General features: G+C 36.3%; 1 protein-coding gene across 1 annotated transcript in view; it reads right to left on the minus strand.

Annotated features, from left to right (window-relative positions):
* Positions 1–15,679, minus strand: part of CCDC171 (coiled-coil domain containing 171) — a 354,732-nt gene that overhangs the window by 283,956 nt on the left and 55,097 nt on the right. The window contains exon 8 of the mRNA XM_021063474.1: positions 10,280–10,426. Coding sequence (XP_020919133.1) covers positions 10,280–10,426 — 147 coding nt within the window. The remainder of the gene's footprint in view (positions 1–10,279; positions 10,427–15,679) is intronic.

Below are 15,679 nucleotides of genomic sequence, written 5' to 3' on the forward strand. Positions count from 1 at the left end.
GATGTTTACTATACAGGTCAACCAAATAGGAAAGGAGAATATTTAAAGAGTACCTACCATATGCCAGATACCACAGTAGGTCCTCAGCTGTTATTATAAGGCCAAAAGGGGTATGGACAAATATATAAGCATCTCTGTTATAAGTAAGGAGGAAAAGTGGAGTTCCCGTCGTGGCGCAGTGGTTAACGAACCCGACTAGGAACCATGAGGTTGAGGGTTCGATCCCTGCCCTTGCTCAGTGGGTTAACGATCCGGCGTTGCCGTGAGCTGTGGTGTAGGTTGCAGACGCGGCTCGGATCCCGCGTTGCTGTGGCTCTGGCGTAGGCCGGTGGCTACAGCTCCGATTCAACCCCTAGCCTGGGAACCTCCATATGCTGCGGGAGCGGCCCAAGAAATAGCAACAACAACAACAACAACAACAACAAAAAAAAGGACAAAAGACAAAAAAATAAAAAATAAAAAAAATAAAAAGTATTTAAAAAATTAAAAAAAATAAAAAAATAAGTAAGGAGGAAAAGAACCTGTGTTGTGGATGAAAACTTAATTATCTCTAATTGGTGCTCCCTATATTCTCTGCTGTAAATTACAATTTATTTGTAACTTTTATTAATAGCCAAGTCATAATTGTTTTTGAGAATCCTCTCGCTTATCTTAAACAGACTCACTTAAAATAGTCCTCACTATAAAATTTCACAGCAGTTTCAAGAAACAGCCAAATGTACAAATATTCAGAGCTCTATGTGCCCAGTATCTTGACCATGGTGAACTGTTCAGTTTGAGGAACCCCAAGTTAGTCAGTGAGGATGGCAGCAATCAGAGGCTTAACAATTTCAGAACAGACAAAGGCAATGGGATGACTAGAGGAATAAATTAGAGAACAAAGAAATTTTTTTATTCACAAGGAATAAATAATGAAGCATATCACACTCAGATTGTAAAACAGTTTAATGGGAAAAATTTATTACTTTTAAGGTATAATAAAAGAAACCACAGACAATGAAATAGGAAATTTAAAGAAAAGAATTTACAAACCACAAATTCTGATTGGCCTGGTAATAAATTAATTTAGAGTTTGGTTTGGGGTTTGGGGTTTTTGTTTGGTTTGGTTTGGATTTTTTAGGGCTGCAAGTGCAGCATATGGAAGTTTCCAGGCTATGGGTCAAATTGGAGTTGCAGCTGCTGGCCTACACCACAGCCATAGCCACGCCAGATCCAGCCATGTCTATGACCTCCACCACAGCTCACAGCAACACTGGATCCTTAACCAGGAATCGAACCTGCATCGTCATGAATCCTAGTCAGGCTCATTACCACTGAGCCACAATGGGAACTCCTAATTTACCATCTTTAAAATCATCTTTGGAGTTCTCCTGTGGCATAGTGAGTTAAGGATCTGGCATCGTCATTGCAGCGACTTAAGTGGCCACTGTGGCAAAGGTTCAATCCCTGGTCTGGGAACTTTCTTCCACATGCCATGGGCACAGCCAAAAAATAAATAAATTTCAAAAAATAAAATAAAAGCATCGTTACCTTTTCTGGCAAAAAAAAAAAAACTTCAATATTTAACAAAATTTTAATCAACTTCCAATTTTAAAATCCATTATGAACATAAATACAAAAATATGTGTACTTATAAAATTGTATAACCCAGGTTATTTTATTATTTACCTATTGTAGCTTTTAATCAACACAAATGGATGTTTAAAAAATCTTTCCTACAAACACACGATGGCTTTAAAAAGATGATTCATCTTAAGTTGCTTCATGGACAATCTGAAAGATGAGATTCATCTTTTCCTTTTTCACTTGAGCATAGTACATGAGTAGAGAAAAAGGCTATATTCTATCCTTCTATATGTTACTATCATACAGAATATGACCAACAAAAGCAATTCAGAATTTGTTTGCAATGACCTCTCTCTCTCTCGTAATCATAACAAGATTCTTCAGGTCTCTCAGAATTAGGTTTGCATCTTCTTTTTTCTCTTATTGAGTTAAGTTTATTTCCCATGATAAAAAAAAAAGAAAAAAAAAAAAAAAACTCCTCTAGTTGTAAAGAGGTTTATAAACCATGGATATTTCTTTTTCCGGTTCACTTTTCCCTTGATTCTGTGATATCCAGAACCACATGTAGAAAATTGGATTGAGCAGGGTTTTTTTAATCTAAGAAACCATTGATCCATGTTTAAGATGATTAAGCCACACAATGGTCTATAGCCTGTCAGATTTTTTTTTTATTTCTATATATATATAGAGAGAGAAACAGGTCTAGGCACATAAAGAAATCATCTTTTCATGAAATATAACTGTTAAAGCTTCACGAAAATATAAAACATTTAGTGGGCTAAAGAGCTGTTAGTTGCTTTGGTCTGATATTATTGACATTAAATATGTTATATTAAATTAAATTTTAACAATTTTCAAAAATACCACTGACAATTATTTAAGTACCTAGAATTCCTAGTACTTAATGTCTCCACAAGTGAAGGTAAAACTGGCATAAACTACTCTCTACAAATTTAACTTTTCCTTCATTATGTTTGAAGGACATCTGGTGACCAGGACCATCTTCATCTGGTCAAATGGCCCATACAAAATACACTCGCTTAAATATTTAAAGCAAAAATTTGTAAGATGTCTAAATATGAAGAATCATAGATATCAGAGAGTCACAGGACTATACTTGTCCACTTAAAATTCTTATAAATATAATAAAAATAGAGACTGTCTGGATTATCCTCAAAGCTTCAAATTCTCCAAACACAGAGACCTGGTATTATCAAAAGTGATTACAGAGTTTAACTTTCAGGTCTCCATCTCCATCCCAACTGGTCAAACAACCACCCCTCCCTAAGCACTACACAAACCTACCAACTGGAGGTTTATTATCTGGAAAATATCAGCATGACACCAAGGCAGGACACAGAGATATAATGGATGGGAAGAACAGAAATTGGGAGAGGAGGGTTGGAGCACAAGAGAAAGTTCGTATACTGAAAATATAATACAGTTTTTTTCTCCATTTCCTTCTCCCATGTAATAACCACTAAAGAGGAAATTAGCAGATTATTCTTGGTATAAACTAGAGAAACAAAAAGAAAAGACTTCTAGATTGTAACATATCAACATTTCCCAATGAAATATTTGGCACATGTACGGTAAGGCTTCCCCGAAGCCAAAACTCATATTCAACCGCCTACTCAACAACTCCAGGTGGATACATCAAATTTAACAGGTCTAAAACCAAACTCTTCATCTCTCCCAAATTTATACCACTTGCATTCTTGACCACTTGAGTAAATGACAATACCGCTCTCCCAAATTTAGGCTCAACCCAAAATCTCTGGCATTATCCTTTACTTCTCTTTTTTCTCTCACAAGGCAGGTCCAATAAATCTGAAAATCCTACTGGTTTTATCTTCTAAAACATATAAATCTGACCACCTCCTCTACAACTATCTTGTTCTAAAGCACCATAATCTTTCATCTAGATTACTTTAAAAGTCTCCTAAATGGGCCTCTTACACAGTCTCCTGTCGTGGCTCAGTGGGAACAAACTCGACTAGTATCCATGAGGACACGAGTTCAATCCCTGGCCTCACTCAATGGTTTAAGGATCTGGTATTGCCATGGGCTGTGGTGTAGGTCACGGAGGCAGCTCAGATCCCATGCTGCTCTGGCTGTGGTGTACGCTGGCAGTTGTAGCTCCAATTTGACCCCTAGCCTGGTAACTTCCATATGCCTTGGGTGTGGCCCTAAAAAATAAATAAATAAATAAAAATTTTTTAAAAAACATTAAAATATTAAAGAAAAAGGTCTCCTAAATGACCTCTTACAATCTATCTTCCAAAGAGTATACAGAATGATGATGCTTTCAAAACAAATCAGAGAGGACATATCACTCCTATGCTCAAAACCTTCCAATGGCTTTCCTTCTCAGAAAGAAAGCCAAAGTTCTTACAATGAACTGCAAAAGACCTTCAAGTTTCTATAAAATCTGCCTACCATGCTATGTATCCCACTAGCCTCTCTCTTGCTCATTCCATTTCAGTCACAATGGCCCACTGGCTATTCCCCAAACTTTCCAAGCACACTCACATTTCATGGCCTTTGTACCTTCTATTCCTTCTACCTAGAATCTCTTCCTCTAGATAGCCACATGGCTCAATCCCTTTATTCCCTCAGGTCTCTGCTCAAATGCCATCCTATCAATAGGTGAGCCTTCCTTGACCACTAACACAAGAGGGTAACCATTCTATCCCATCATTTACTACTCCCCTCATCTGCTTTATTCCTCTCCATAGGGCTTATTATGTTCTGTTTTATTTAAAGTGTGATTCTCCCTGGGAGGAGTGTGAATTTCAAGAGGGAAGAGGCTTTGTTTTAGTCACTGCTCAAACAAACTAAAGTGTGCTGGACACTCTCGGTATTTTCTAAATAAACTAATGAATAGGCAAAATATAGGAACAGGATGTGAGAAAAATGGTACAGAGAATAAGAGAAACTAAAAAGAAAACAAAAAATATTCAATTAGAAGATCAGGATAGTCAAGGAAATCTCCCATGAAGCAACAATAACAAAAAAAAAGAGAGAGAGAGAAAGAAAATAGGTAAGAAAAGCAAAACATCAATCCAACTAGACTAACAAGCGAATAATTAAAAGCACAAGGAAGAGAGAATGGAAAAAACCCTGAGGAGGAAATTATGAAGAAATTGCACAAAATAAAGAATTTGAGTCTCCTAATTAAAATGGCCACCAAATGCCCTGCACAGTGAATGCAAAAATCTATAGTAAGAAACACTGTTTATCTTCGATATTGTGAATTTTCATAGTCAGCAGGAACTCTGCAGCAGAAATAGCTTGGTCTCTTCACAAATTCGAGGGAAAAAGAAAGCTACAGATGGCGAACCTATAGCAGAGAGACTTAGAGACATAACAACCAATTATAACATGTTAGCCCTAATAGGGTTTCTGATTAAAACAAACTGTACTCATTTATGCCATTTATGGAGCAATTTGAAAGTTGAATAATGTCTGGATATTTGATTATATTAAGTAATTACTGCTTATTTAGGGTTTGATATTGATAATGTAGTTCTAAATAAAAGACCTCTTTTTTCTTAGAAATCACAATGAAATATTTCTGGCTAGAAAGACATGATGCCTATGAATTGTTTCAATATAATACGGAAAGAAGGAAAGTAAGTGGGGGTATAAGTGATCTAAGATTGCCCATAAGTGGATAATTGCTGAAGCTGGTGATGGATACACTAGGTTCATTATACTATGCTGTCTGCATCTTTTAAGCTTAAAGTTTTCCATTTTAAAAAGTGGGAAAAAAGGAAAAAGGAACCTCAAGTACTGTTGGTCGGAATATAAATTAGAGAATTAGTGCAGCCACTCTGGAAAACAGAATGGAGATTCATCAAAAAACTAAAAATGGGAGTTCCCATTGTGGCACAGAGGAAATGAATCCAACTAGGAACCATGAGGTTGCGGGTTCGATCCCTGGCCTCACTCAGTGGGTTAAGGATCCGGTGTTGCCATGAGCTGTGGTGACGGTCACAGACGTGGCTCAGATCTGGCGTTGCTGTGGCTCTGATGTAGGCGGAGGCTACAGTTCCAATTGGACCCCTAGCCTGGGATCCTCTGTGTGCCATGGGTGCAGCCCTATAAAGACAAAAAAGACAAATAAATAAATAAATAAATAAATAAGGAAGTACCATATTATCCAGCAATTCCACTCTTGGGTATTTATCCAAAGAAAATGAAAATACTAATTAGAAAAGATGCATGCACTTCTATGTGCATTGCAGCGTTATTCACAACACTGAAGCTATCTATGGAAGCAATCTAAGCGCCTACCAATAGATGAATAAATAAAGAAGATGTACTGTATGTATAAGTGAAATAAGTCATACAGAGAAAGACAAAATACTATTTGATTTCACTTATATGTGGAATCTAAAAAAACAAATGAACAAACATAACAACAACAACAAAATGGTTACAGATAGAGAAAACAAAGGATTGCTAGAAGTAGGAAAGGAAAAATAGGTGAAGGAGATTAAGAGGTACAAACTTCTGGCTGCAAAATAAATGAGTCACAGGTATAATATGTACAGTGTGAGGAATACAGCAAATAACTATGTAATATCTTTGTATGGTAACTTATCGTAACCAGACTTAACAGTGATCATTGTGAAATGTGCAGAAATATCAAATCACTATGCTGCATAACAGGAATTAACACATTGTTGCAGGTCAATTATACTTCAAAAAACAAGGTGTTCCCATTGTGGCTCATCGGGTTAAGGACCCAACATTGTCTCGGTGAGGATGTAGTTTCCATCCCTGACCTCGCTCAGCGGGTTAGGATCTGGTATTGCTGCAAGCTGCAGCATAAGTCACAGATGCAGCTAGGATCTGGTGTTGCTGTGGCTGTCTGTGATATAGGCGGCAGCTGCAGCTACAATTCAACCCCTAACCTGGAAACTTCCATGTGCCGCAAGGGCAACCATAAAAAGAAAAAAAAACTCACTGAAAAAGAGATCAGATTTATGGTTACCAAAGATGGGGGGGGGGAGCAGCGTGTAAATTGGATGAAAGCAGTCAAAAGGTACAAACTTTCAGTTATAAGACAAATAAGTACTAGGGATGTCATATACAACATATATATAATTAACACTGCTGTATATTAAATTGAAAGTTGTTAAGAGAGTTATTCCTAAGAGTTCTTATTATAAGAAAAAAAATTTTTTTCCATTTCTCTAAATTTTTAACTATATGAAATGATGGATGTTCACCAAACTTACTGTGTTAATCATTCCATGATATATGTAAATTAAGTCATTGGGCTGTATATCTTAAATTTATACAGTGCTATATGTGATTTATATCTCAATAAAACTGGAAGAAAAAAAACTTTTAAAAAAATAGAGGACCAAGGAGTTCCCGTCGTGGCTCAATAGAAATGAATCTATCTAGGAACCATGAGGTTGCAGGTTCGTTCCCTGGCCTTGCTCAGGGGGTTCAGGATCCAGCGTTGCTGTGAGCTATGGTGTAGGTCGCAGATGTGGCTCGGATTTGGCCTTGCTGTGGCTCTGGCGTAGGCCGGTGGCTACAGCTCCGATTAGACCCCTAGCCTGGGAACCTCCATATGCACAGTTGCAGCTCTAGAAAAAGGCAAAAAGAAAAAAAAAAAAAAAAAATAGAGGACCAAGATAACTTTCAGAAAGGAAAAGAGTACCCAAAAAAGGAACACAAGAATAACATCCGGCCTCCTCAGTAGCAACAGAAGAGACTAGGAACCAGTGAGGCAAGGCCTTCAAATTCTGAAAGAAAGCTTTCCAGCCTAAAACTCTATATTCGGCCAGATTATATCTACCTTAATATTTTACTGATGAAAAGTTATGTTCAGACAAATAAAACTTGGCTCCCATACACCCTTTCTTTGGAAGCTACTAGATTATATAGTCCAACAAAGTAAAAGAAGCAAGAGACCTGAGAAAGAGAAAACCCAACAGAGTATAACTGAAAGTCCCCAGATAATGGCTGTGCCATGTGCCCAGAAAGCAATGTAGAGATGGAGCATGAGAGAGTTCCAGAAGACTATGATCATTTTCTGAAGAAAGACTCTATAAAGAAGCTAAACAGAGCTCCTTCAAGTTTTTAAAAATTTACACTCCCATCATCAAAGTACAAGAATTTTTAATTCACCAATGCTGAGTACTATCATTTTCTTTAATCTTATTATTACAAGTGTTATTGTCTCTCTCACATCATGGTGAGAGTCAGCATATTTCATAGGCCTGTTATCCATCCAAAATTATTCTTTCATATCTTCTTGATTTCCTTGATATATTTTTATAAAGATTTTCTTTTTCTTACCCAACAGCAGAAATATAGAGATATATTTACACTTTGCTGTAAATATTTTTCTCATTTGGTTATCCTTTTATTTTATTTGAAGTGGAGGTATTGCTTATGTACGACTTTAACTTTTCCCAGTCAAAGCTATAAATCTATTCCTTTATGATTTTGTTCCTCTGCTTTTATGATTAGCAGTGATACTGACCCAGAAAGCAGAAAAAAATTAATCTACATTTCCTTCTTAATCAATTTTTTTAATATTTCTCTCTTTATAATCTGACTGGATTTCATTTTAGAATATAATGTAAGATAGGAATCTAATTTTATTTTGTCCTAACTAGTTAACCAATTGTTTCAAGACAATTCACTGAATAATTTTTCTGTTCTTACTGACTTAAAATGATACCTTCATATACTGAATTTTTATATATACTCCACAAGTCTCCTACTAGCCTCTCAATTCTATGCCATTGTTAGCCACTCAACAATCTTTCCCCTTCTTTTGGTACCAGCACCCTAATTTTCTGCATAAGTCTTTGGTAGGGAGTAATTTTAGTAGAATTGAGAGGGATTTATTTGGGGCAAATTACCTCTCTCAATCATGTGTTCTTTTCATGGGATTGGAATCTTGAATAAAGTTACAAAATGAATTCACCTCAACTTCACCCATCATTTCTGCTATTGAAAGCTCTGGAGAGACTCTGGGACTCATGTTTTCTAAGCCTGATCCTCAACATTCCTTCTGATTCTATAACTATGATTCTCACATTCTTCCACTGAATTCCCTTTTTAACTATAGTTAGTTTCTGTTGCATACAAGCAAAAAAAACCAACTGATACACTGAAGCTTTGTAATCTGTATTAAGTTCTGGTAAAGTAAGTCCCCACTCAGTACTCTCACCAAAATGTTTTGGAGACTCTCATGTGGGTGAATTTTTTTTTTTTTTTCGGTCTTTTGTCTCTTAGGGTCATACCCATGGCATATGGAGGTTCCCAGGCTAGGGGTCCAATCAGAACTGTAGCTGCCAGCCTACACCACAGCTCATGGCAACATTGGATCCTTAACCCACTGAGCAAGGCCAGGGATCGAACCCGCATCCTCATGAATGCTAGTCGGGTTCGCTAACCGCTGAGCCACAACGGGAACTCCTCATGTGGGTGAATTTTAGAATCTGTCTTCTCAAAATAATTTCATTGAATTTGTGATTGGAACTGCCTCAACCCATAATATAGTCTAGGGAGTAGTCCTATCTTTACACTGTTAAATGTTCCCAAAATGTCTCATCATTTTCTTTTAAGACTGTCAAATGTCATTCTTTTTAATGTATTTGTTGTTAATTGTATTCCTATTTTTTGTCACTATGATGGCAAAAAACTCTTTTAGTATTTTATTCTCTGATTATTACTGGTATGTAAGAACGTAAACATAATTGCTTCATATTATTTTCTTCTTGACCTCCTTATTGAATATTCTTACTAGTGTCAATAATTTCAAAGTTGATTTTCTTGGCCACTCAGGGTTATTAGCATATCATCTAAAAATAATAAGAATGATACCTCCTTTCCAAAAACTGTAATTCTTATTGCTGTTCTTACATTTATATACTTCTTTGGCTAAAATTCTCAGCAAAATGTTAATGACAAAAGTGAGTGTAACAAGAGTACCTTCAGCATTTTATCATTAAATATTTTATAAATGTTCATTTAACTTAGAATGATATTATGTTTACAACAAAACTTCTTTATCTATTGAATAATATTTAATTTCCCACAAAGCAAAAGAAAATTTAGAAAAAGAATTAATAAATTAGGTTTCTCTCAGGTTAAGTGAATATCAGTATAATTTACTCATACAAAACATATTTTTCATTTGTAAATTGATGCTCCTTTCCCATCTAAAGTCTTACCTGAAAGCATTCCATAAAACTATGCAGCTATTACAAATGATTCAAACTACAAAATTAGAACTTAATATTAGGTATACAAAATATTTTCCTATGTTGCTTTCTCAACCCTGTAATATAAACAATTACCCTCAAACTATCCAAATATTCCAGGACAATTAATTGTTAAAACGAAGCATTTTTTAAATTAGGGGCAAACTATAATTTACTCAGATATAAAAGTTTTCAAAGACGCCAATACAAGTAAATATCAGTATAAATAAATATCAGAAAATTAGTTTTAGGTGTTCGCTTGTGTTTAAGGATGTGGCGTTGTCACTGCAGCAGCTCAGGTCGCTGCTGTAGAACAGATTCGATCCCTGGCCCAGGAATTTCCACATGCATTGGGTGCAGAAGAAAAAAAAAAAATCACTTTTATATTTTACTGCAGAGTGTAGCTTTCTCTGACCTTAAATTACTAACTAGATAACATATATATGTTGTAAAAGAATGAGAAAATTTACCTCAAACTCTTTTCTAAGACGTTCCTCTCGTTGAGTGCTAAATTCAAGTTCACTTGTTTGTCGCCGTAAAAGGTCAGAGCAGTCCATGTGTTCAGCTTCTAATTTTTCTACCTTCTTGTGCATATTTTGTACAGCATTATCTTGCTCCTGGAAATAGTTCCGTTTTCCATCAGTAAAGTTTATAAGGCAACAATGACTAAAATTTATTCCACAGAAGAGAGTGAGCAACTAAATCTGTACTTTAACCATAACAATAGGTTACTTTATATAAATACCTAACAATATTTCAGAATATTACATATGTTTAAAAAGCACTACTGCATTTCCCTGGTGGCTCAGTGGGTTACAATCTGGTGTTGTCACTGCTGGGGTTCTGGTTACTGCTGTGGCTCAGGCTCAGTCCCTGGCCTGGGAACTTCCACATGCCATGGGCATGGCACTAATGAAGTTTTACAATTAAAAAACCTGATTAATATGTGTTACAACCAAAAATGTGTATAGCTTACTACAACGTTATGCTAGTTCAATTGACCTCTGAGGGTATTTATTTAATGCTATATAGTTAACAGTCATATATAATGTTTTCCGCTCTCATTAAAATTTTATTAAAATATTTAGTAATACAAATGTATATTGCTCCTTTGTGTGATAAGGAATGATTAGCTTGAACGCCTAATAATGACCCTTGAGAGATTTTGTGTGAGCTCATGGTATTTTAACCATGCTTAGAGCTCTTAAAGTTGCATCCACTAGATGGCTGTATTTCATTTTCGCTTCAGTTTTCAAGTTTTTAAATCTTTGCTGTTCTATTATAAGAAAAATAACATCATAGCCGCTACAGTCAGACTCACAACCCACTGCACCACAGCAGGAACTCCAGTAGTTAGAAATTTCTACTTAAATCTCTCAATCTCCTTTTACAATTAAACTCAGAAATCTAGTTGAATTTTATGGGAGTTCAAACATAAAGTTAACACACATGTCAAAATTATTTTCCACAGTAACTAATCTAGATTCATCATTCTTACTTATGGTCTTTGACAAAGCCTTTCCTTCACCAGCATAATCTTATTTGGGAACATACACACATATATTTATATATGCTTCCAGGTACTAAAAGGTAGCATAAGAATCTGAGTGAGAAGGTTGCAAGTATCAAATACAATCCTCTAGAAAAGATTCCAGTTTGGAAAGCACCCAGCAGTATAGTCCACAGTCAAAGGATGAAGAACAAAATTTAATTTCTCCTCTCTACATCCCCTCATTCATAAGGATACTATTCCATAGCTGACTACACATGAACTCCAAGAATCATTTCAGGTAATTCATAAGGTTATTCAGGTAATTCATAAGGTTATTCAGGTAATTCATAAGGTTACTATTCCACAGCCAACTATACATGAACTCCTAAGAATCATTTCAGACAATGGAAACTCCTTAATATACAGAAGTTCATCTACTTATACTTATTTTCAATTTCTACAGTATCATAGATAAAAACAAAGTTGGGTACCAGAGCAAGGCAGTGCCAACACTGTCTGTAGTCAACAGCCAGCACTTGCAGTTTTTATCATGACACTCTGGATTCAGAAACAAATGGTATGATTAACAGCCCTATGTAATCTGATTTCATCATAAGAGAAACTTCATATATGAAAACATACGTAATGCTGGACTCACTTGGCATTTCTTGCATAAAGACTTTTTTATATTATATCTTTTTATATTTTTCTGCAATTGGCTAAAATTTTATAATATTTTTGCATCTATATTCATGAGTGATAATGGCTATAATTATCTTATATCCTTGTCAGTTTAGTGCTAAGATTATTAGCTTAGTATGTTATCAAGAGTTTTTCATTCTCTGGCAGTTTATTTAAGACTGAAATTATTTGCTCCTTGAATGTTTCTTTGTATTCACCCTTGAAGAAATATGGGCCTGGAAATTTCACACTGATTCAAAAAAGTTTTCTGCTTTCTACATCTTCTTAAGTTAGTTGGGGAAGGTAGTAGGATTTTATCTATCTGTTTCAACTATCCACCAGATGATACTATAGCAAATATCACAGTTTAAAGAGCTAACCAAATACTCAGAGATTCTAATAAGCTTTTTAGTCCCTCACTCTTAAACATAAGAAAAAATGATATTTGAAAAAAATTCCCCAACATAAAAGATGAAATCTAAAATCAAATAGGGAGGGGAAAAAACAACCTGAGAGAAACATATGCAAAGAGAAGAAAACTTCAGAATATCTCCAGAGAAAATAAGTAGTTCTATAAAGGCAGAGTAAGAACCACCAAAAATTCTTTCTTCCTTTAAAGCAACAAGAACACTGGCCAAAAAAAATGTCAAAATCAAATTTTTCATAACCAGAAATTAACCAAAGACTTGCAATAATCTAAGAAGCATTTATTCAAGAAAATCAGCTAAATCTCAGTAAGAATAGAAAGATTTGTGCATTTAAATGTGTCCTAAAATCAACTATACTTCAATAAATAAGTAAAAATAAATAAATAAAAACAATTTCTAAATAAACTTGCCCGAATCTCAGACTCTCTTTCCACAAGTCCTGATGGCCTTGAAAATCAACAGCCTCAGTAAAACAGCCAAAATATGAAAATAACCTTAATGTCCAAAAATGGATAAATTAAATATGGTATATAAGCATTCAAGTGTGGATTTCCTAATGTGGCCCAGTGGATTAAGAATCCTATTGCAGCAGACCAGGTCACTGCAAGAGGTTTGGGTTCGATCAACACACAGAATGGGAGAACTTACAGAATGGGAGAAAAGAGTTTCAAATGATGCAACTGACAAGGGCTTAATCTCTAAAATATACAAGCAACTTATACAACTCAACAGCAAAAAAGCCAACAACCCAATTGAAAAATTGGCAAAAGACCCGAACAGACATTTCTCCAAGGAAGATATATAGATGGCTAACAAGCACATGAAAAAATGCTCAACATCACTGATTATTAAAGAAATGCAAATCAAAACTACCATGAGATACCACCTCACACCAGTCAGAATGGCCATCATTCATAAGTCCACAAATAACAAATGCTGGAGAGGGTGTGGAGAAAAGGGAACCCTCCGGCACTGTTGGTGGGAATGTAAACTGGTACGATCACTATGGAGATCAGTATGGAGATATCATATAAAACTACACATGGAACTACCATATGACCCAGCAATCCCATTCTTGGGCATATATCCAGACAAAACTTTCCTTGAAAAAGACACATGCACCCACATGTTTACCTAGCACTATTCACAACAGCCAACACATGGAAACAACCTAAATGTCCATCAACAGATGAATAGATTAAGAAGATGTGGTATATATACACAATGGAATACTACTCAGCCATAGAAAAGAAGAAAATAATGCCATTTGCAGCAACATGGATGGAACTAGAGACTCTCATACTGAGTGAAGTAAGTCAGAAAAAGAAAGACAAATACCATATGATATCACTTATATCTGAAATCTAACATTCAGCACAAACGATCCTTTCTACAGAAAAAAAAAAAATCATGTACATGGAGAATAGACTTGTGGTTGCCAAGGGGGAGGGGAGGGAGTGGGACGGACTAGGAGTCTGGAGTTAAAAAATGCATTTGGAGTGGATAAACAATGAGATCCTGCTGTATAGCACTGGGAACTATATCTAGTCACTTATGATGGAGCACGATAACATGACAAAAAAGTGTAGGAGTTCCCATCGTGGCGCAGTGGTTAACAAATCCGACTAGGAACCATGAGGTTGCAGGTTCCATTCCTGGCCTCACTCAGTGGGTAAGGATCCGGCGTTGCCATGAGCTGTGGTGTAGGTTGCAGATGCGGCTCGGATCCTGTGTTGCTGTGGCTCTGGTGTAGGCTGGCAGCTACAGCTCTGATTAGACTCCTACCCTGGGAACCTCCATATGCTGCAGGAGCAGCCTTAGAAAAGGCAAAAAGACAAAAAAAAAAGAAAAGAAAAGAATGTATATATGTGTGTGTGACTGGGTCACCTTGCTGTACAGTAGAAAATTGAGAGAACACTATAAACCACCTATAATGGGAAAAAATAAAATTATAATTGAAATAAATAAATAACTCCCCCAAAATGAAATTTAGTATCACAAAAGACTGTATTTGAAAAGCACCAAAAAAAAAAAAAAAAAAAAAAAAAAAGGAAAGGAAATTCATGAACCCATGGCTATAGCTATAACAGGTGCAAAAACTTTGCACTTTTTGCAAAATACTTTTTATCTTGTGTTGAAAAGGCAACTTTTCAGCATTGACATAGAAAGACATATGTATAGACTCTAACATGATTTGAGAAAAAGCAAGTCATTATATGACAACATGAAGCAAAAGGAAGATGAAAGATCTAAAGTTGGAGAACTCAGGAGTTCCCTTGTGATGCAGCAGGTTAAGTATCTAGGGTTGCCACTGTAGTGGCCCAGGTTGCTTCTGTGGCATAGGTTGAATCCCTGGCCAGGGAACTTCCACATAACCACAAGCACAGCCAAAAACAAAAATCCAAAAAGGTGGAGAACATAATACCAGCAAGGATGGTGTGATAATTTTAGAAAGAGGTTTGTCTTCAAAATGCCATGATAGGAGTTCTCGTCATGGCTCAGTGGTTAAGAAATCCGACTGGGAACCATGAGGTTGTGGGTTTGATCCCTGGCCTCCCTCAGTGGGTTAAGCATCCAGTGCTGCCGTGAGCTGTGGTGTAAGTCACAGACGCAGCTCGGATCTGGCGTTGCTGCGGCTCTGGCGTAGGCCGGAGGCTATAGCTCCAATGGACCCCTAGTCTGGGAACCTCCATATTCCATGGGTGAAGCCCTAAAAAGCAAAAAATAAAAATAAATAAGTAAAATGCCAGAATAACAAGAAAAGCAGCCTCTAACAACCAAGAGGCAGCAGATGAGTACCCAAATACCACTCGGAAAATCACTGAGCAGAAAGGATATCTGCCTGAATGGGTTTTGATACAGACAAAAGTGCCCTATTTTGGGAGAAAAATGCCACAAAGGGCATTTATTCCTAAGTAAGAGAAGCAAACACCAGGATTTAAGGAAGGAAGGGATAGGCTAACTCTACTATTTTGTACAAATGCAGTTGGATTTACAATCAGTATGCCCTTCTCTATAAAGCTGTTAACCCCTGAGCTACTAGTCTTTTGGATGTATAAAAAGGCCTGGACAAGAACACTTTTGCTGAATTGGTTCTATCAATGCTTTGTCCCTGAAGTCAGGAAGTACTTTGTTAGTAAAGGACTAACTTTTAAAGTTCTTCTGACATTGGATGTATCCCTTGGCCACCCAGAACCCCAAATGTTGAACACCGAAGACAATGAAATGGTCTACTGGCCCCAAACACAACATCTCTGATTCAGCCTTTA

This window comes from Sus scrofa, chromosome 1 (assembly GCF_000003025.6).
Source record: "Sus scrofa isolate TJ Tabasco breed Duroc chromosome 1, Sscrofa11.1, whole genome shotgun sequence".
Taxonomy (NCBI): domain Eukaryota; kingdom Metazoa; phylum Chordata; class Mammalia; order Artiodactyla; family Suidae; genus Sus; species Sus scrofa.